Below are 21,615 nucleotides of genomic sequence, written 5' to 3'. Positions count from 1 at the left end.
AGTGGGGCTACTGGAGGAGTGGGCACAGGGGGAGAGAAGGGCTGGTGGAGGGGGGCAGGTCACAGGAGGGCTGAGGGCAGTGAGAAGGGCAGGAGTCAGGACAGCAGAGGAGGGTGAGGGGTTGGGGGCAGCAGGCACCGGGGGAGCTGATGGAGCAAGGGGAGGAGACATGGCAGCCGAGAGAAAAGGTAGAAGGTAGGGCATGGTACTCAGGGGGGTTGGGTGGGGGGCATGGTACTTGTGGGGGTTTGGGGAGGGGGGGCAGGTTACTCGTGGGGGTTTGGATGGGGGACAGGGTACTTGTAGGGGTCTGGGTGAGGAGAGAGGACAGCTAAGCTGGTACCTGGGGGTCCTGCAACCAGGTCCGGGGTCTCAGGAAGCACGTGTGCTACTTATTCCCTGGGCTGCTTCCTGAGTTTGAATTGGTAGCTGTTTGCAAGTCTGCCCCCGTTTGAGCCTTTTAAATCAATGATCATTCAAAAAGCCAAGCTCCGTGGCCCCTATTGTCCAGGGGAAATTAGCACCTTTTCCAAGTGGCTCTGGGGCGAGTCTGTAGCCCCGGGAGGAGGGAGGGAGGGAGACTTCGGGAAGCTGCGGCGCAAAACAAACAGTTAAAGATGAACTTTGGGTGAGGTAATGCCAGCACGGGGTCTTTCTTGGGGAGGTTCGGGGGGGCTGGGTCACCTTGCACCCCCCTGGAATTTCTTCACGCCCCCCAGTTTGGAAACCTATGATCTAAATGATCCTTCAATTATTTGAATGGCCAGTCTTTCATTAATCTTAATCACCAGCCTCCCTCTTTTTACAAGCTCCTTGCCCAAAAGCAAAGCTGCAAGCGGCTCAAACTCTGTTGTGTTTAAGAACTGTGTCTGGAACCAGGGGCTGCAGCTTTAAGCAGGCCTCAAGAATGAAAACCAGGGATTCAAACATTAGGGCTACATCTACACTGCAGGCTTCTTGTGCAAGAACATCTGTTCTTGCGCAAAAACTTGCGGAGCATCTACACTGCATGCGCATTTTTGTGCAAGTAAATTTACAGTAGAACATCGGGCTTCTTGCGCAGGAGTTATTCCTCTCCCCACGAGGAATAAGCCCTCTTGTGCAAGAGCTCTTGTGCAAGAAGGCAGTGTGGACGAGCAACAGGGGTTTCTTGCACAAGATTCCCCTATGGCTAAAATGGCCATCAGAGCTTTCTTGCGCAAGAGAGCGTCCACACTGCCATGGGCGCTCTTGTGCAAAAGCACATGGCAGTGTGGATGCACTCTTGTGCAAGACCTCTTGTGCAAAAGAGTTCTTGTACAAGACGCCTGCACTGTGGATGTAGCCGGGGGGGAAGGGGGCTACTGCTTCCCTAACTTCCCTAAATGGTGCCCTTGGTTGTGGTCTTCTATCCTAGCTGTCTCCTTGCAGCTCTAATGCCCTCAGGCCTTGCCTTGCCTAAGGCCCTGCAATCTGGGAGTGAGGTCAGGCCCGAGCTCCCCAGCTCTGCCTGCCTTTCCCCAGCCTGCTCTGTCACAGGAAGCCTCCAGCTTCCCTGGCAGCCAGGCCCCTCCTGCTCCCCTGCTGCTGACTCAAGAGTGAGTCTTTCCTCCCTTGGGGAGCCCTTATTTATACAGCCCATGCTGGACCCTAATTGGCTGCTCTCTGCCACATCTGCTTGCTCCACAGCCTCTCCCAGGGCTGGATTTAACTCTTTTTGGCCCACCACAACTTACCATGGCAAGCTAGTTCCTGTCTGGTTATCTAATCTTTCTTAATGATTCAATGTTCTCTTAGGCTATGTCTACATTGGCAAGATTTTGCGCAAATACTTTTAACGCAAGAGTTTTTGCGTTGAAGTATTTGCGAAAGAGAGCGTCTACACTGGCATGTGCTTTTGCGCAAGAGATGTGCTTTTGCACAGAAGCATCTGTGCCAGCGTAGACACTCTTTTGCGCAAGAAAGCTCCGGTAGCCATTTTAGCCATCGGGCTTTCTTGTGCAAGAAATTCATGTTGCTTGTCTACACTGACCCTCTTGCGCAAGAGGGCTTATTCCTGAGCGGGAGCGCCAGAGTTCTTGTGCAAGAAGCCCTGATTTCACACATTAGAACGTCAGTGTTCTTGTGCAAGAACTTGCGGCCAGTGTAGACAGGTGGCAAGTTTTTGTGCAAAAGCAACCACTTTTGCACAAAATCTTGCCAATGTAGACACAGCCTTCGCTATGCCCACGGCCACTGCACAGTGTGTGGGGTGTTTCCAGGGAACCATGCACAATGACTCCAAGACCCCCTTCCTGGGCGGGACCAGGTCATTCAGATCCCACCATTTCATACCTACATTTAAGGAGATGTTTTCCAAGGTGCATTATTTTGCATTTATCAGCGCTCAATTTCACCTGCCATTTTGTTTGGTGAGACCCCTCTTCATGGTTGGTCAGCCCCCCAACCCACATAGCCCCCCAACGCTCAGAGGAAGTGGTGCCCACTGGGACAGGAAATCCAGTGCTAGGCTCAGCCCCACGTGCTCCCCCGCCCCCGTTAGGTCTGGCCGCTGCAACGCCACGTGGAGGCGGTGGGACGCTCCCACTCTCCTCCGCTAGGGGGCGCCGCCGCGAGCTCTACCCTCTGTGCGTGCGGCCTCCCCTCCCGGCCCGTGCGTGCCGCGTGACGTCAGGCCCCGCCCCATCCGTTCGGCGTGTGACGTGTGGCGTGCGCCGCTGCAAGCCCCACCCCCTGCCGGAGCGCGCGGCGTCCGCAGTCCCGTTGCCGCAGAGCGCTCGGAGCCGGAGCCTCCTGCCTGAGCCCCGCGCCCCCCCCCCCCCCCCCCCCCCCCCCCCGCGCCACCATGTCGCTGCCCGACCCGGCCGGCGGGGACGAGCTGAAGCAGGCCAAGGAGAGCGAGGCCGCCGAGAAGTTCTCGTTCCTGGCCACGGTCACCAAGGCGCCCAAGAAGGTACCGGGGCGGGGGGGCGAAGGGGGATGCGGGGGGGCGGGGGCGAAGGGGGTTTGGGGAAGTGTGGGGGGGCGGGGGCGAAGGGGGTTTGGGGAAGTGTGGGGGGGCGGTGGGGAAGGGGGTTTGGGGAAGTGTGGGGGGGCGGTGGGGAAGGGGGTTTGGGGAAGTGTGGGGGGGCGGTGGGGAAGGGGGTTTGGGGAAGTGTGGGGGGGCGGGGGGGAAGGGGGCCGCGGGGGCCGAAGGGGGTTTGGGGAAGTGTGGGGGGGCGGTGGGGAAGGGGGTTTGGGGAAGTGTGGGGGGGCGGGGGGGAAGGGGGCCGCGGGGGCCGAAGGGGGTTTGGGGAAGTGTGGGGGGGGCGGTGGGGAAGGGGGTTTGGGGAAGTGTGGGGGGGGCGGTGGGGAAGGGGGTTTGGGGAAGTGTGGGGGGGGCGGTGGGGAAGGGGGTTTGGGGAAGTGTGGGGGGGGCGGTGGGGAAGGGGGTTTGGGGAAGTGTGGGGGGGCGGTGGGGAAGGGGGTTTGGGGAAGTGTGGGGGGGCGGTGGGGAAGGGGGCCGCAGGGGCCGAAGGGGACTCGGGGAGGTGGGGGCGAAGGGGAAGGAGGCTCAGGATCTGTGTGGGAGGGTGGCGAGTGGGGGGAGGCTGGTTCCAGGTAGGGCTATCCAGTTCGGGGGTGGGGTACAGAGGGTAGTGGTGATGGGCTTCTGCTCTTGAGATCCTGTTGGCAGCATATCCAAGCCGGCTGCCAAGTAGGGGTGGGTGAGGGTAAAGGCCTGTGAACTGGCAGCATGTACCTGGCAGTGGGGATTACAGGTCATAGGGGAGCTGGCCACCTGCTGTGACTCCCATGGGTTGCACTGGAAGGGGAGCAGGGGGAGCGGCTGCCCATAGGATGTGGGTGGGGAAGCTGTTTGCAGGATGGAGTGTCCTGGAGTTGTAGGGAGGACAATTCACAAAGCTTTGTAGGGTGGGTGTGAGGGGGAATTGTGATGGCCCTGTACAGGTGTCTGTCATGAGTCAGGTGGGTAGGTTTGATTTGAACTGGGCAAGTTATCTTCTATGATCTCAGGGTCAGCAGGAAGGCAACCTGGGAGTGGGTTGGAGGATGGCTTTGAGGCTGGGAGGAAGGTACCAGTAGCTTATGAACTGGGTCATGACAGCAAGGTGTAGGGAAGCCCAGGAGATGTGATTAAATATCCCCTGAATATTTCAAGAATACAGCAAGCCAGGCATTTTCGGGAGCAGTATGTTTGTGGGTGCAGTGGACAAGTGTGGGCAACCAGTGTGAGGAGGGATTTGAGGGCAGCTTTGAGAGAAGGGCCCATCTGATGGCAAGTTTGAAGGGGATGCAGCTCTAAAGCTTCCTGGAGTGCTCTCTGTGCTCAGCATTCCCCTCTTGTCTCTTCACCTAGAACATGACTGAAATTCTCCCATCAGCTGCTCAGTGCTAGCAAAGGTGAGAGTCCTCAGACTTGGTTACTGAGGCTTTTACCTCTCCATCATCTCAATTTTGTCTGAGTTGGATTATACAAGAAGATGGTAAAAACTCTTTGCTGTAGCCACCACTGGTAGAGTTGCACTTATGGTGAATTTCAGGTCTTAACTTTGCATGTGTCAAGAGAGTGGGGACTCTGGGATCTAGACTGGCTGTGGGAGATCCCGGCTGTATTGAATATCATGTTTTCCCCTAGGGTTATGCCACATGCCTCAGTGTTAGGACTTGAACAGAGTAAATGGGAAAAACACTAGCGTGCTCAGCCACTGGAAATGCAAAGCCTTCCTGTGAGAAAGTTTTGATTGTTTGCATAGGTGCTGGAATTTTAGAGGGCGGAGGTACTACAGGCCTTTTAAATCATTTGCATTTGAGACATCCCCTTCTGCCTAATCTTGAATAACTAGCATTCAGCTGCCAGTGACAAGCCCTCCATGGATCTTTCTGTGCATGGTATCTATGCAGACAGTGGATATAGCCTGGAGCAAGGAGCAGAAGAATGCAGAGGCTAAGAGCTGCTTTTCCCCAGAGGTGATTCTGCAGCTGTAACCATGCTTCTGAGAGAAGTAAAGCAAACACTTCTTTTGAGTGTTATCTCCTTGCAATCTTGCACAATAGAGATGGAAGTATAGCCTGAGGCTTGTGCCCACATAAGCTGTAGTGTGGCAGTGATATGACAGATGAATACGCTGTAACACATAAGCATCCCATGGTGGGGGTGGGGTGTGGGGGTGGCAGTTACAGCAGGGGTGGTGAGCAGTGTGGGACAGCCCTCCCTTTAATGTGAGGATGCATAGGGTTTAGCTCAATCTTGTTCTTGTGAGAGGAGCTCTAAAAGGACTCATTCTAAGACAGGGGAGGGATCACATGGTGATTCCCTGTTCTATTCCCTCCCTCTGGGGCACCTGGCACTGGCCACTGCCGGCAGACAGGACGCTGGGCGAGATGGATCTTTGGTCAGACCGTTCTTATGCTCGTAACTGGACAAATTGGAGAAATGGTCTGAGGTAAACAGGGTGAAGTTTAATTAAGACAAATGCAAAGTGCTCCACTTAGGAAGGAACAATCAGTTTCACATATACAGAATGGGAAGCGACTGTCTAGGAAGGAGTACGGCAGAAAGGGATCTAGGGGTTATAGTGGACCACAAGCTAAATAGGAGTCGACAGTGTGATGCTGTTGGGAAAAAAAGCAAACATGATTCTAGGATGCATTAACAGGTGTGCTGTGAGCAAGACGCGAGAAGACATTCTTCCGCTCTACTCTGCGCTGGTTAGGCCTCAGTTGGAGTATTGTGTCCAGTTCTGGGAACTGCATTTCAAGAAAGATGTGGAGAAATTGGAGAGGGTCCAGAGAAGAGCAACAAGAATGATTAAAGGTCTAGAGAATATGACCTATGAAGGAAGGCTGAAAGAATTGGGTTTGTTTAGTTTAGAAAAGAAAAGATTGAGGGGGGACATGAGAGCAGTTTTCAGGTATCTAAAAGGGTGTCACAAGGAGGAGGGAGAAAACTTCCTCATCTTGGCCTCTGAGGATAGAACAAGAAGCAATGGGCTTAAACTGCAGCAAGGGAGGTTTAGGTTGGACATTAGGAAAAAGTTCCTAACTGTCAGGGTGGTCAAACACTGGAATAAATTGCCAGGGAGGTTGTGGAATCTCCATCTGTGGAGATATTTAAGAGTAGGTTAGATAAATGTCTATCAGGGATGGTCTAGTCAGTACTTGATCCTATCATGAGGGCAGAGGGCTGGACTCGATGACCTCTCGAGGTCCCTTCCAGTCCTAGTATTCTATGATTCTATGTGTGTGGGCCGTAATGATAGCCCCTTGAATCCGCTGCAGTTTCATAGCTTGATGTGCAGCTGTCTGGTTACAGTGCTGCCAGGGGCCTGCTGGGAGCACTTCAGGACATGCAGCGAATGTCCTCTGAGACTGATGACATCAGTAGCCAGTGAAATCTTGGGTGCAGGTGCATTGCCATCAATAGGAATCAGTGCTCCAGGCCACTACCCAACCAGAGATTGAGACTAGCACTGATAGCAGAGGCGTTGGCAAAAACGCCAAAGTATACAATGCTAAGTGCCTCCAGCTTATCTCACTTTCCACAAAATCATAACCATTAACAAGCCTCTTTCCTTCTCGAGGCTTGTATTGATTTCCGTGAGTGCAAAGTTGGTGTGATTTCTGTGTGCCTTTTTACAGCTCTGAAACGCCCTCCTTTCACACAGGCATCCCAACCTTTCCTCAGCACCTCAGGCAGAATCTGAGAGAGTCCCTGTATTTGCCAGGAGACTGAGAGGCCAACAGCAGTTTGCTTTGAACAAAAGCTTCTCTGAAGGCCGGTGGGCATGAAGATCAGACCTAGGGAGAGGATGGGAACATCTCCAGGATTTGAGTGCTGGTTCTGGCTAGTCCTTTGTGCTGACCATTCTAGACTAGCTTTTCAAAGGGCAGTCGTGTTTATGCTTGCCAAGAAGCGCATGTTCAGTTTCCCAGGGTAAGTGCCTAATTTGAGAAGCAGGAGGGAAAGTTAGGAAGAAGTGACCCTGATCAAAGGTGGGCTCCTGCAGAAGTAGATGTGCTCCTCATGTTTGATGAGCCCTCTGTGGCAGCCTGAAAGAGCCAGATGGGGAAATCCTTGTTGGTTACATACCCTAACCTTGAGGATCTCCTGTTTCTTCACTTGTCATTGAATTGGTAAAGATTAAAAAGTGAAGCAGCAGGAGGTGAGTGATTAAGAGATTATATGTGATCAACTCTGGCTTTAAATCCAAGGCCAAAGAAGGCGAGGTGAATTGGAATTCGACCTGGAACTGAAATGTGGTCTTCCCCCTCTTATCGATTAGGGAAACTAGTTTACCTGAGGCTCCCTTTTGACTGCAGTCTGCTTATTTGGACTCATCGTGCTTTGTCTTTTCTGTTATCAAAATAACTCCAGCTTTGATCTCCAGTGATTCTACCACAGTGCAGTGGGCATTTGAAGAAAGGCAGATGTTAGCCAGTGTGTGCTGTGCTGTAGTGCCTAGATTAGCGATGGGCAGCCCAGGCTAGTGAGTGGGCCTCAGGCAGCCTCCTTCATCTCAGGGGGCTGCAAGATTGTTGGAACCAAGGCAGTCTCCTGGACTAGGGTATTTTTTCTAACTGCTTCTATACCTAGAATTTGTGGGGAGTGCCAACTGAACTGGAGCTGTGCTTCGATTGGAGGCAGAGGGAATGCATGTCTCTTACAGTCACTGTTGTGTGCAATCAGCACCCACCTCACTTCACATGTCCTTGTTTTATGTGTGTCTCCCTTTAGTAGTGCCAATAGGAAAAAACCACACCGGCAGAAACCAGTGGAATCTACAGCCCTGTGCGTGGGCAACGGCAAACAAAATGTCTCATGGGCCACCATTGTTCTAGATGTTCGTGGGAATTTAGACACAGATGGATTAGCCACCAGCAGCATTCCCTCCAGTGGTGAATTATGTTGAGAGTCTTAATAGATGCATCCAGAACAGTAGTCTCATAATGGCTCTGGAATCTTATCCGATGAATAAAGAACCAACATAATCTCTTCCCCAAATCAGGAGCTGTTCAGTATTACTAGTGGTTTTCATGGGGATGCCAGTTTTCTCAGCTCCCTCCTCTTCAATGAGCAGGGCTTTCTGTGACTTTGGCTTGCAGGATATTTCAGTGACAGATGATTTGATTTTCAGGTGGGAGTGATACCTGCTGTTTGATCTAAGGTGGGATGAATTCTCCATAAGGAAAATGCCCCCAGACAGGATTGAGGGATTGAACTTCCCTGACCCTAACCAGGGCTGACTACAAAGCATAGTATCTATCTGTCATGAACTGTCTGCGGTATCCTGTCACACCTCCTAGGATGCTTTACAGCCAAGCTAACACCTTGAGCTATCTTGCCAGATGGGAGCTGCTTTTCATCAGGAAAGCTGCTTTTCATCAGCTGCAGTCAATTATGCTTATTCATGCAGCAGAACTGAAATGTTTTTACATTTCGCAAGGGCTAAAAGTTGTCTCAGGCTCCCTGCTCTGTCAGGCAGACTGAAGCCCGCTGCACCAGCCCAAGGCTCTGTCTTCCTTGGCCTGAGAAGCAGGTAATTGTGGTGTTTCCCCCTCCCTCCCCAGCTTCACTGGCTCACTAGGTTTTTTTGCTTCTGAACCTGCGCATAGTGGCATCAGTGGATTCCCACTCAGGCTGTGTACTAGAGTGCCAAGGAGAATGCTAATATGCTGCTGCAGCTTTGCAGTGGTACAGACTCAGAGCTACTCTGTGCATCGGGGTGGGGGAAGGGGGAAGCCAGGAAAAGGTGGATGTGGCAGGACAGGGCAAATGAGGCATAAGTAAGACTGAATAGGTGAATGTAGGATCCAGAATTAAATCCCCCTGTGCTGCACTGTGCATTTCCCAGAGTTTTTGGGTTGGTGGCTAATTTTTGGGGTCAATTGCACAAACGGCTCTGGTGCTTTCCCTGGTGCTGGATAGCCTTGATACATAGGTCCTGTTTGCTCCTGGCACATCAGCTCTTCTGTGTGGATGAGTTTATTTGTATCCTTCCCAGGGCAGAATTTCCACACAGCTCCTTTTCCCAATACAAGCTTACCCCCACGGGGTCTGATTTACTCCACTAAGCCCCTGCTGGATTGCTGGCTACCTGCAAGATGCCAGTGAATCAAGATACTCTGGCAAGCTGGGATGGAAATGAGTTGTGGGACGCATTCTCAGCTTCTCTCAAGGCCGATAGAAATTAGAGATGGAAAAGACCACCTAGCTCTCCTGCCCCCTGCCAACTGTAAGATTTTTCTCTCTAGGATCAATACATGAATGGTGACTTCCTCCATTAATCCCTGGAGGCTGTCACAATCTAGCCAATAGAGTCTTTGTCCAAGCTTTTCTTGAGTCATTCCGAATTTCTTGGATGTAGGTTTTCTGGGGTTAAATTATTGCCCATAAATCCTTCCCCATTCTTCAGATACTTGGAGATGGCTATCTCTCCACCTTGGCATTTCCCATAGGCGGTCTACAGTGAACAGTTAACCCCGGTTGCTTGGCCTCCAGTCTGAGGAGCTGGGTTAATGAGATCCTCACCGCAAAGCCCGACCTGTATACTTTCCTGTGTGACGGAAGCATATATCCTACAGTTCTTTGTGCTCTAGTGTGTTTTCCTGGTCAGTAATGTCAGTTGCATAAGAACTTGTCTGTCCTTTGGGGTGGGGGGAATTGTGGGAAGCCATTGGAGGACTGTCAGCACTTGAGTGATTGATCCTGTTCTCAGTGCAAAGCAGAGCTTGCCTTCTACCTCACATTCCTGGCTCTGTAAGCAAGCCTGGGTTTAAATCCCCTCCAAATCTGGGTCAGAGATTTTTCTTTGGATGATAGGAGGGTTAAGGCTAAAGCCCAGTAAGAACCCAGAATTAACTCTGCAATGGAGACTTACCCTTAGTCACTGCCTAGCCAGACCTACCGCATTTTAGTGTCACCCTTCCTTAATTGTTTGTGGCTTTGTTGTACCTGTTGGCCCCAGGTTATGAGACATGCAGGTTTGGTGAGGTAATATCTTTTACCAGACCAACTGCTTTTGGTCCAAGGAACGATTACTTCACTCACCTTGAAGCAAAATGCAGGACAATGTAGCACTTTAAAGACTAACAAGATGGTTTATTAGATGATGAGCTTTCGTGGGCCAGACCCACTTCCTCAGATCAAATAGTGGAAGAAAGTAGTCACAACCATATATACCAAAGGATACAATTAAAAAAATGAACAAATATAAAAAGGACAAATCACATTGCAGAACAGGAGGGGGATGCGGGGGGGGGGGGGGGAGAAGGAAGGAAGGTAAGTGTCTGTGAATTGATGATATTAGAGGTAGGGAGAGTGGGATGTTTGTGAGTTAATGGTATTAGAGGTGATAATTGGGGAAACTGTCTTGGTAATGGGTGAGATAGTTCAAATGTTTGTTAAGTCCTTGTTGGCAAGTGTCGAATTTTAACATGAATGACAGTTCAGAGGATTCCCTTTCAAGTGCAGATGTAAAAGGTCTTTGTAGCAGAATGCAGGTGGTCAAGTCATTGAGAGAGTGTCCTTTCTTGCCATTTTAACCTTTTCTCTCAATGACTTGACCACCTGCATTCTGCTACAAAGACCTTTTACATCTGCACTTGAAAGGGAATCCTCTGAACTGTCATTCATGTTAAAATTCGACACTTGCCAACAAGGACTTAACAAACATTTGAACTATCTCACCCATTACCAAGACAGTTTCCCCAATTATCACCTCTAATACCATTAACTCACAAACATCCCACTCTCCCTACCTCTAATATCATCAATTCACAGACACTTACCTTCCTTCCTCCCCCCCCTCCCCCCCGCATCCCCCTCCTGTTCTGCAATGTGATTTGTCCTTTTTATATTTGTTCATTTTTTTAATTGTATCCTTTGGTATATATGGTTGTGACTACTTTCTTCCACTATTTGATCTGAGGAAGTGGGTCTGGCCCACGAAAGCTCATCATCTAATAAACCATCTTGTTAGTCTTTAAAGAGCTACATTGTCCTGCATTTTGCTTCAACTACCCCAGACTAACACGGCTACATTTCTTTCACTCACCTTGTCATTCTTCCATAAGTCATTCTCTGCTGCTTTCTAACTTTCTTTCTGTTCTTCCTGGAGTTTGCTTGTTTGGCGACAAGGTGCCCAAGCCTGCATGTAGTATTCCAAGTGCTTTTCCATAGATGAGGGATTGGCGCTCCCTGCTTCCATATGCACAGCCAGGAGTTAGTGGCTTTTCTTCTAATTGCTGTCTATTGTAAGGTGTGCTCAGCATTCTGCTTTCTGGGTTTCTCCCATTACTGCACAGCTGCGTTTTCTGTATTATTTCTCTGTAAGTATTAACAGCACTTTTCCAAATTGAATCTCATTCTGTTACCTTACATATTTCTGAGCGTGCTAGAGCCCTTTATATTTCTGCCAGCATTGACATTCCCTGCTCCCGCTGGGATAGTGTGTTCCATACATTTCATTAGCATACCATTTACCTCCTTTCCAATCTGCAATCAAGAATTTAAATTGGACTGGACATTGTTTTGGTTCCTATAGTAACCTACTCTAAGTTCCCCCAGGAGCCAAGCAGAACCTTCTGTGCATCTTTGCTGTGCTTGCAGTGAGGCGTGTGTACATAGTAACAGCCTGTGATTCTTTCCAAGGGGAGTTCTCCTTGTGTCCCACCAGGGATAGGAGGAAGTGGTCTGGCACTTTGGATTCACCAAGAGAGAGTTTGAAACAGTTCTACATAAGTTTAGGTGAGAAGGACCATAACTGATGTGGGGAATCTGAGGGGAACCCATTCTTGCCCCCCTCAGGCACAGTTAAATGACACATTTATCCTTTCCAGGGTGTTCCTTGGACTGATATTCCAGGGATCAGGTCCATTCATTCCCCATATATTTATTATTGTGGCCCCTGGAAATAGGCTGAGTTTCCAACCTTACGATGCGTAATCTTCCTTTGGAGCTGCTCTGGCAGGCTTCTCAGAGCCTCCTCATAAAATGCCAGTTCTAGAAGATTAGGGATCACAGATCATGAAGCTACAACCCTTTCTGACGTTTCCCTGTCTGCTCCATCATAATTACCGGTATCGAGTCCTGTCAAGAGGCTCTGAGGCTCTTCCTATGAGCAGTGCCAGTTGAGTATGGGTGATCTAGTGCTAAAGGGCGGCGGGGGGGAAGGGTTAAAACCCTTCCTGAAATGGAAGGTTGTTTTGCAGTGTGGAACAGGCTATAACAATACTTTCTTTGGGATCCTGACAGTTCTCCCCACAGTTGGATTCCAGCTTGGACTGTGTTTGAAACCATTTGTTCCCAATTGCTAAAGGCTTCTCAATCTTGCTATGGGAATCTGCTCTCCAGAGGCAGGATTGAGCTGACTGTTGGAGATAAACATTTGGTATCTGTAGAAGTGCATTGTCTGTTCATCGGTTTTACACACAGACAGTTCTGTTTTCAATGGTTATCTGGTGGAGTGGCAAATCAGTTGCTTAATGAAGGGACTTACCAAAGAGCTGTGCAAATAATCTATGCTTAGTATAGCTTGCCTAGTTTAAAAACAAGATATTGTCTAACAAAGGAAGCCCCTTTCTTGCACAGGTTTCAGTGACGATGATTTATTTATATGCAATGCGTGAGATGTTACAGTTTGTGACAAGGTTCTTGGATTTCCTGGTAAGCGCTCTGATCAGTTGATTCACAGATGTTTTGTAACAGAGAATCAAACCCTAAGACAAAATGTGCTCAAAGGGAGGGGGCAGGGATATGTCATTAGGAGCCTGAAAAGATATTCACCTCATTTGAGACCAGCACAGGATTGGAACTTCTCAGGGTTGAACAGACTTTTAATGGCTTTATCAATCCATAAATCATATCTTCGTTGAGCTCTAAGCAGCCCTTTATGAAAGTTTACTCATGCTCAGGCCATATTTATTTAACCGTCAGTAAAAATGTTTTGAAATATGCCCCCTTTTTCCAAAGGCTAAATGGAGCTCAACATTCTCCACCTGAGCCAACAACCATTGTTGACCTGGACTCTGGGGGGGAGCAGACATGGGGCAAATGGATAAGGCAGAACGGGGAGGCTCCAAGCAGAGAGCTGGTTTTCGCCCTTGCAGAGCATATGGAGTGAATTCTGAACAGCAGTCGTGGCCCATTTGTTCTTGAAATCGAGGCTGCCTCTGCACTAGCAAAACTAGCTTCTGCTGTGCCCAGAGTCTTGTGGGAATTGTGCCTTTGAGAAGGGACGACACGGATGTTGCAGCTATTCATGCCGCTCCTGGGGCTACCCAGCTGCCCTGGCACATCGGGCCAGTTGAACTGTGAATTTTAATTACACTGTCTAATCAATACCGTGACCTTGGTAACGGACCCATTGCTGCTGTAGAATCTGTTTACTTCAGGTTTGTAGCAGAGCAAGGACTTTGCTGGCCAGGGACACGATGTTCCAATTATTCAAACAGGCAGCATTGTAATGCAGGCTGAGACTCCTGCTGCTGCAGGGGAAGTGGATATTGCCTCTACTGTTCGTCTTGAGAGAATGACCCGATTCCAGTTCCATCCTGGCTCTCCCAATGTAGTGGTGGAGTTCATCAATACCAGAGTAAGGAAGCAGGGGTCTGAACCGATCCTCAAGCTGAGGGAGGTGGCTGGAGTCTGCCTTAGAACAGCCTGGAGGCAGTTTGCTCTGCTCAGTCTTGCAAAGATTCGCTTTGCTTTCCTTTGGCTTGGACCTTGGTGCTGTGGAAACTTCCCCTGGAGCCTGATGTTTTCAGGCCTTCTCCCGAGCCCCCCACCTCCCTTCCTCAGGAGCCAGGCTCAGAATATTGCACATTCTTTTCTGGTATCACAGGGAGAAGGTTAATTCCAAGCTGGGCATGTTTGGAATGAGAGCATTTTGGCAATTCCTATTGAACTTGGATCCAGAGGCTGCTTACATATAGTGGAGCCTCAATCTTCCTGTGTTCAACAGCCTATTGGCCAATGATCTCCGCGCTGCAGGTCCATGGGCCAAGATACAAATTGATTCCTGTTGACTTCTCTTACAGAAGGGGCTAAACTGAGAGGAGGCTGGGCTGATTCTTTCCCCCGCTGGAGGAGGCATTGCTGTTCATGGCGAGTGCTTCGAATAGATGTCTCTATGGGTGCTCCTCTGTGCCTGGAGACTCCAAAGCAGTGACCATGGGCCTCTGTAAGCAGCCCCATGTGCTCCCAAATGAACACACATAAGGAAGCATGGCCGCAGTGTGTCTCAGATCCTTCTCAGTTGCCTGCCTGAGGCAGACCCCAATAGAACAGTGCATGGACCATGTAAGTGGTTTATTCAGATCACTGCAGTCAGCTGCAGCTGCTGAAACTGTGTTGTTGTAACTGTTTAGGTGAGTGGGATACAAGAGCTGCATCTGGAGAGTGAGTATAAATTGGAGGTGATTTGGTCTCTTACAATGAGTTGGTAAAGATGCTGGTTTGTTCCTGTGGAGTGTGGTTGCTGCCCTAGGAGACGGGAGACCTAGACTTCATCCCCTAGACAGCGGGGAGGGCAGGGGCTTAACTGCCTGGGTGGTACTGAATGAAGGGTGAGTGTTCTGTTCTGGTACTGAATGAAGGGTGAGCTGATGTCTGCTATGGGGCAGCCAAGGGGTCAAGTCTGGGTTAGCATGTCCGGGTCAGCCAGATTTGTGCACCTGGCTTGTGGAGTGAAATGAAACTTTCCAATCTCGATAAGATTGCATTGAGCTGTACATAGATTGCATTGAATGGGAGTGAGACCTTAGCCCTGGGACATACCCTCACCTTTGCCTGAACTCTGCATTGATGGTCTGCCAGCCAACATGCAGCTTTAACTCTCTCCCTGGAACAGGACTCAAATGCTTCAGCCTGGCTGGATTCTTATCTTTGTGTAACACATCCTCTGAGGGTATGCAGCTCATCTGATGCTGACAGGCTGCTGCAGAAGAGCCACTTGCATCTAGCCTGTCACTTTGCATGTCAACGAACTTTGTCTTTCTACTGGTACTAATCACAGTGGATTGGCCAAAATCATGTCAGTGGCATGTTCCTCATCTTGGTCCCATTTCAGGCTGTCAATATTGCTGAGCTTTGTTCTCAGTTTGGACACACTGAGAGAGGACAAAAGTACAAGAATGTCACAATGCTCAGTGTCCTTTATATCCAATGGGATAAATATTCATTTGAGGACCCTCAAAGTCTGCTTGGTATTGAAGCTTGTGCACTGGAATGCACTGCTGAAGGTAATGTAAGGAGAGAGCTCACTGGGACAAGGTTATTGTTCTGTTTTGGCATCTCTGGCACAACAGATACATTATCGGGATACATGTACAGCAGTAAATAACTTGTACTGGTGTCTAACTCTGTGACTGGAGAACTAATAAGCTTAGAACATCATGGATACCAAGGGAAGGGAAGTCCTAGTACTTGGGAAGGGAAGAGACTTTTAATCATACTGTATACAAGTTTTTGTTTCTACTAGGGCTGTCAATTGACATGTGTTAATGCCTGCAATTAATGCAGTCCAGGATTAACGCATTAATCGCAGGCATTAATGCTGTGCTGCCCCTTTGAAGTGCTGCTGCGGTGCTTCAAAGGTGGCAGCTCAACATAGAGCCCAGGATCAGCTGGGGGACTCCCCAGCTGACCCCGGGCTCCATGTTGAGCTGCCCCTTTGAAATGTGCAGAGGCGTCATTTCAAAGGAGCAGCTGCAGCACAGCTGAGCCGGGGATCAGCTGTGCGGCAATCCTCCCCAGCTGGGAGGAAAGTTACATTGTTAAAGATTCAGCAGTCTCTTCTCCCTTGTCTAATCTTAGAGTCCATCTTCTAAAAGAGAGGCTCCAGTGTCACTGGGGAAAGCTGGACATGATATACTTAAAATCTCTTACGTGTGATTAGAAAAAGAGAAAAGTGGAAAAGGTCTGTACACATTTCAGGTGGCTTTTCAGTCTCAAACCAAGAAGTGCCCAGATTCGCATCTTGCGTCGTCTATATATTTGAGAGAGTCTGTCTGTCCATTTGTCCCAAGAACAACTCCTAAATGGTAAGAGCTCGGACCACCAGATTCAGTATACAGCTTCCTATCAGAATTACTTAAAGCAACATAAGGGTTTGCTTGTGCCAGGATAATGGGATGTGCCTGGAATGGGATTGCTTCTCAGAAAACCAAACAGAAAAGAGACAGAATCACCAGGCAGGTGAGTGAAAGGGTCTGACCGGGGCTCCTCCCTCCTAGGATTGCTTCAGGCCGGAACCTCCCATCCCTCTCTCTTCTGTTGTGGGTTAAAGCACACCCCCCATTCATACAGGAATGCTGCTGACTGTTCACCTTCATCAGGGAGCAAGGGGAAGGTGCACATGTTGCTGAATTCCTTATTCTGGCTGGGGAGTGGAGGCGGCCAAACGTGGACCTTCCTCCAGCCGGAAGACATGCACCCCTCCGCCAGTTGTGCCCACTGGAGCTGCAGCGGCCATGGAGAGGCCCTTCTCACCTGGCCCCAACCTGCTGCGGTGAGACTGGGCTGGAGTTGTCCTCTCTTCCCAGAGCAGCCTTCAGCCCCCGCCCCACCCTAGAGCCATGGTTCCAATGAAACCTGAACGTTTTTCTTTCATTTTCCAAAAACCAAAACTTGAGTTAAGGGCCCGAGCAGCGCTTGGTGAATCTTCGTGTGCTTTCGTTTGCCTTTAAACGTACTCCCTGCTTGGAGGCTGATTAGCATTATATTGTAGGTCCCTTTGCAATCAGCCTGAACAAGAAATACAGCAACCTTGCTGTGCAGCAGGTTTGGCAGCTCGAAGTAAATGAGACATTAATGAGACACCGATAAGACTTTACTGCCTAAAGGCAAAGATTCAGCTACTATTGCTGCAGCAAGCTCAGCCCAACCCTCTGGGGTGACTGCAAAGCTCTGTATTGAACTCCAGAGGCTGAAGTCAGGAGTTGCTCGCTGACAGGGTGGCTTTGGGCAGCATGTTTTGAGTTTCCACTTGTGGTGCACATTTGCACATGCCTTAGTACACATAAAATGTATTCCACACATGGATGGAAAAAATTAGAGGGAACATTGTGTAGTGTAACTGCTGGGTGGGGAGGGTCTTGTGGTTGGAGAGCACATGTGAAATCCTCAGTTCAAAAGGCATTTAGGCTTTGTCTACGCTGCAGGGTTTTTGTTCAAGAAGCTTTTTGTGGAAGAAATTTTCCGCATAAACTTCTTGTGCAAAAGCGTGTCCACATCTCAAAAGCACATTGCAAAAGTGATGTGCTTTTGCGCAGGAGGACATCCACACCTCATGGATGCTCTTGTACAAGAAAGCTCTGATGGCCATCAGAGCACCTGTACTTTTTCTTATTGGCTCTTTTTGCACAAGAAACCCCTGTTGCGCTAAAAGGTGTGAGTGAATGCTCAAGAACTCCTGTGGAAAAAGGAGTTATTCCTCATAGAAAGAGGTATACCTATACCGCAAAAAGTCCCCTGTTTTGCTGTTCTTCTGTAAATTTTCTTGTGCAAAAATGCGCTTGAGGTATGGATCCTCTGTGGGTTTTTGCGCAAAACCGGCCTTTTTTGCTCAAAAAGCCTTGTAGTGTAGACATATATAGCCTTAGGGTTGGACTGTTCCAAAGACCCAGAGGAAGGTAAATGACTAACTTGTAAAACGCCCCCTTCACTCTCTTGGGCCTTGTGGACATTCAAAATTGCACTGGTTTAACTTTTCATGAGTTTAAAAATGGGTTTGGTTAAACGTGGGTGTTCTGAAAGCCAAGTTTGAGTCAGAGGAGGAGTTGGCCTGCATTGTTGCACTAATTTAATGAGTTGCTTTAAACTCTCACCTGAAGTTACATAGTGATAGAAATGTAGCCGTGTTAGTCTGGGGTAGCTGAAGCAAAATGCAGGACAATGTAGCACTTGAATGTAGGCAAAGTGTCAAGTCTCTTTGAACATTCCCTGCCTGGGCATTTAACAACAGGCACACTTTGAAAAATTGATCCCTGTGCCTATTATCGGTACAATCTCCTGCTCTAAAATCCTTCCCAGAGTCCAAGGGCTATAGACTTTATCTCTCCCTTTGGTGGCAAAACTTTGCCTGTTCTTCTTGTGGAATGAGTTACTTTGACCCTGTGGCTTTTTTTAAAGCAACAATTGTTGTTCTCAGTTACTAGTTAACTATCAGACCCTTATGATCACATTTATTTTATTTAATGTTGTGTTCTGTTCATTTTTTTACCTTAATCACCTCTTCACATGTATCATTATGTGACGATTAAAAACCAAAAGCCATTTTTCATCCCATTAACCTTTGTAACTTGCCCGTTTCTTTTATAGAGCATTTAATTCTCATTGGACTTCAGATTCTCATGAAAGCCTTGAAGGAAGAGGAGACTTCTGTTTAGTTCCTGGTTGGGTGTGACACAGGATTCCCAAACTAAAGTCATGAGTCCTGCTCCATAAGCTACCATTTGTGCTTCAGACCGTAGTGAAGGTCTCTGAGCAGCTTTTAGCTGCAGTGACACACAGAGCGTGGAGGCCTTGCTGTTAAACACTTAGACCCACAGGGAGTCTGAAATGGCAAGTGTGCTTTGAAAGTAAAGCTACTGGCCCTTGAGTGGAGCAGTGGAGGCCCTAGATTTTCCTAGCTTTGCCTGTGCCCTGCTCAGACGAATCCTTCTCGGATACTTTTAAGGATGATCCATATGATCCCTTCGGGAGGTTGTGGGAAAAGAGAATTGCATAACCCCAGCTAGGGCAGGGTGGGCCCAAGGACTCTGGCCAGGAGCTTGGAGAGAGGGAACGGCTAAGTGCTAACGGTCAGGAATGCTGCCCTGGCACAGCACGGCGATCTTTGATGTACTTGTTGCTTCGCTAACCAGCTTTGTGGTGGTTGGAGGGAGGTGTCTTCCATTCAGGGCACCCACTGGGACTGACAAAGGAGGGTCAGCAGCAGTTCCTGTTCCCAGCGCCAGCAGCCTCAAGTCAGAAGCGTACTAACTGTCTGTGCCATAGCTGGTTGCTGTGGAGGCTCGATGTTACAGCCTCGGGAAGCAACCAGCCATTCAGAGAACAGCAAAGCTGAGGCCTCTGGGACAAGTTACAGCTCCCTGCTCTCAGGACTGGGGAAGAAACAGTTGCTGAATTTCCATCAGTCTAACCTAGCAGTAGCTACCTCACAGCTGACCCTACTTGGAAGGTCTTTAATGCACTGCGTTCAGGGGGAGACAGTCCCCATTAGGGCATAGGACAGGAATTACCTGGAGGACTAGACACGCCCGGGCAGGATAGGTCAGTGGTGGCTGTGGGCTGTGACCATTCCTTCGGTGATTATGCACAGTGTGCCTGACCCATTGTATTTTAAACGGACTCTCCTCTGAAGTGGAGTTAAGATGATTTCGGCTCTGCATTCTGAGCATTGGTTACTCAGGTATGCATAACTGTGTCCTTGGAGGATGGGAGATGGCCACGGATTAACCTGCTGGTCTGCTCCTGTTCTAGACCTAGTAAGAAGCTGCATGGCAGGCAAATTTATGCCTGTCTGAGGATTTAATGGTGCTTGCATATCCAAAATGAGCAGGCTGGAGGGGAACGTTCTTCCCTCCCTCTCTCCTTGTGGCTAGAGTTACTAACATGACAGCTTTCTTCTCAAAATATGTGAATTCAATCACCGTTGAAAAGCTTCTGAAGTGCAAGCCCAAGGAAAGTCTGCTGCTTATGAGAAAACAGTTCCAACCTCCCAGGAGGAAATTGTGTTAGGAAAATGGTCTTTCTGTGGAGTAATTAATCACTGATGATGGTAGCGACAGTTTTCCAGGCCTGTTAAAATCTGTAGCTGTGAATGTGTAAGACGCGGAAACAAAGCTGCAGTTTCCTCTCCTTGCTGCTGGGCTTTGTCTCGGCAAAGCGAATGGGTGCCGGCTGAACGCTTCATTTGGACAGAGTTCGCAGTTGTCGTCTCTGTACGAGAAAGTAACACATAAAAGAGCAGGTAACATCAGGGCATTATGGCTGTGCAAAGTGTGTGGCCACTAGTCCCCAGAGCCACCAGCTATTGTTAGGGCGAGCAGATTCAATCAAGGGAACGCAGTGCTCACAACTGTCCCCTGATCTCTTTGTTGCCGGGGTTCTGCAGACTCCAGAGGAAAGTGGGCCATACGCTTGCCGCATTGTTCCTGAGCAAGCAGAGAAGGTGTCTGATTTGCTGTCCTGAAAGGAGATATGCACCTGTTTTCTCTTGGGTGTAGTGTCGGTCTGGTCTCTGGGGCAAGGCGGCGTGAGTAGCCTAACTGGTGGCAATAGAGGACGTGTTTAAGATTCCATGTTTGTGCCTTGAGGTTACGCTTTGAACCTCTTGAATCCGTCATCCCTGGTTTGCTGGCTTAAAGATTTTGCCGGGCCAGGAAAGGAGCAAGGAGGATGGGGATAGGACACTTACCGGGCGCTCTGTGTCCTCTGCTGCTCCCCAATGCTGTGGGAGTGGCAGGGAAAAGCCTCCAGCAGAGCCACTTCTACCTCCACCTGCCAGGGTCCATAGCACGGGTGTTCCCAAATTAGGGACACCTGGGGTACAGAGGTTATAGTGTACTTTCTCTAAAGTAGCCTGGGAAGTGTCAGGCAAGCAGGATACTTTTTGCTTTGCATGTTATCACCAGTAATAACCCCCTGTTGTCAGCCAAATTTCCCCCTTAGATGTTGGCTTTTATCGCAGGGTAGACAAAGCAAGGTTTAGCTTGGCTTCCTGTGTTAGCCAGGTCAAGGTTTGCCGTAGGTCCTCTCTAGAGTTTACCTCAACCAGATAACGGATGTGAAAGTTAAAAACCCTTATCCAAACACTGACTTCCCCTCTTGCTAAATTGTCGTTGGACCCTTGCCTGATATTTCCCCCCTTCCAGTCATTGAAATTGCTGTAGAGTTGCTATATACTACTAATTGAGGGTACATTCCGCTCCTCTCCCCAGTTGGTGCTTTGGGATCAGTTTGTACTTAAGCTCCAGTTCATTCTGGGAGAACTGGCACTGGGGCAGGTTTCAGGGTGCCTTTATAAAAACCATATAATAAAACATTAGATTTGTACAGAAATTACACGCAGCAGGTCATGCATAGTCCCCTGTTCCAGGAAAGGTGATTTAAGTTGTCCAAACATGCTCATAATCTCAGAGAACTGGAAAGCCCCCACTATGTCAGTGGCAAAGCCAGACGGCTTTTCATCCCATGAAGAGTGACTGTGTTGCTGGAAGAGTTGGAGGTGTAGGACTGATGCGTAGGAGGTTGATTAGAGCAGCCAGGTAAAGGAACTTACCAGCCCAGATACAGAACCAACTTGCCTGCCTTTTGCCATGCTAATGAAAACCTAAGGACTTGTTACTCCTCTCTCTCTAATGCAGATTTGCCAGGAGTGACTACAGCACTGGATTACTGCCCATCAGCACAGAAGCGGTTAATGTGGCAGTAAGATTGTAGTGTCATGGGGTTGCTCTGTAACACAGCTACACAGTTACCGAGAAGGAAGGTTTCTAATAGCATCCCTGACCTGTGTTTCCAGCATTAGTTTCAAATGGCTAGGTGAGAATAGGGGTCATTTGAGCCTTATCAGCCTTTCATAGGACACAGCACTGTGTCTGGAAAGGTCCAGATGTCTTTCTCTTCTG

The 21,615-nt window shown here is 49.1% G+C and overlaps 1 protein-coding gene across 2 annotated transcripts in view; it reads left to right on the top strand.

Annotated features, from left to right (window-relative positions):
• Positions 1–2,709: 2,709 nt before the first annotated feature.
• The window catches only part of AHCYL1 (adenosylhomocysteinase like 1), a 38,046-nt gene continuing 19,140 nt past the window's right edge, over positions 2,710–21,615 (top strand). The window contains exon 1 of one of the 2 annotated variants that reach the window (XM_075916024.1): positions 2,710–2,932. In XM_075916024.1, coding sequence (XP_075772139.1) covers positions 2,825–2,932 — 108 coding nt within the window. In that variant the 5' untranslated portion in view covers positions 2,710–2,824. The remainder of the gene's footprint in view (positions 2,933–21,615) is intronic. The other variant, XM_075916023.1, reaches the window with a different exon arrangement.

This window comes from Pelodiscus sinensis, unplaced genomic scaffold (genome assembly GCF_049634645.1).
Source record: "Pelodiscus sinensis isolate JC-2024 unplaced genomic scaffold, ASM4963464v1 ctg47, whole genome shotgun sequence".
In the NCBI taxonomy this organism is placed as follows: domain Eukaryota; kingdom Metazoa; phylum Chordata; order Testudines; family Trionychidae; genus Pelodiscus; species Pelodiscus sinensis.
This window is presented reverse-complemented; position numbering and strand designations above follow the sequence as displayed.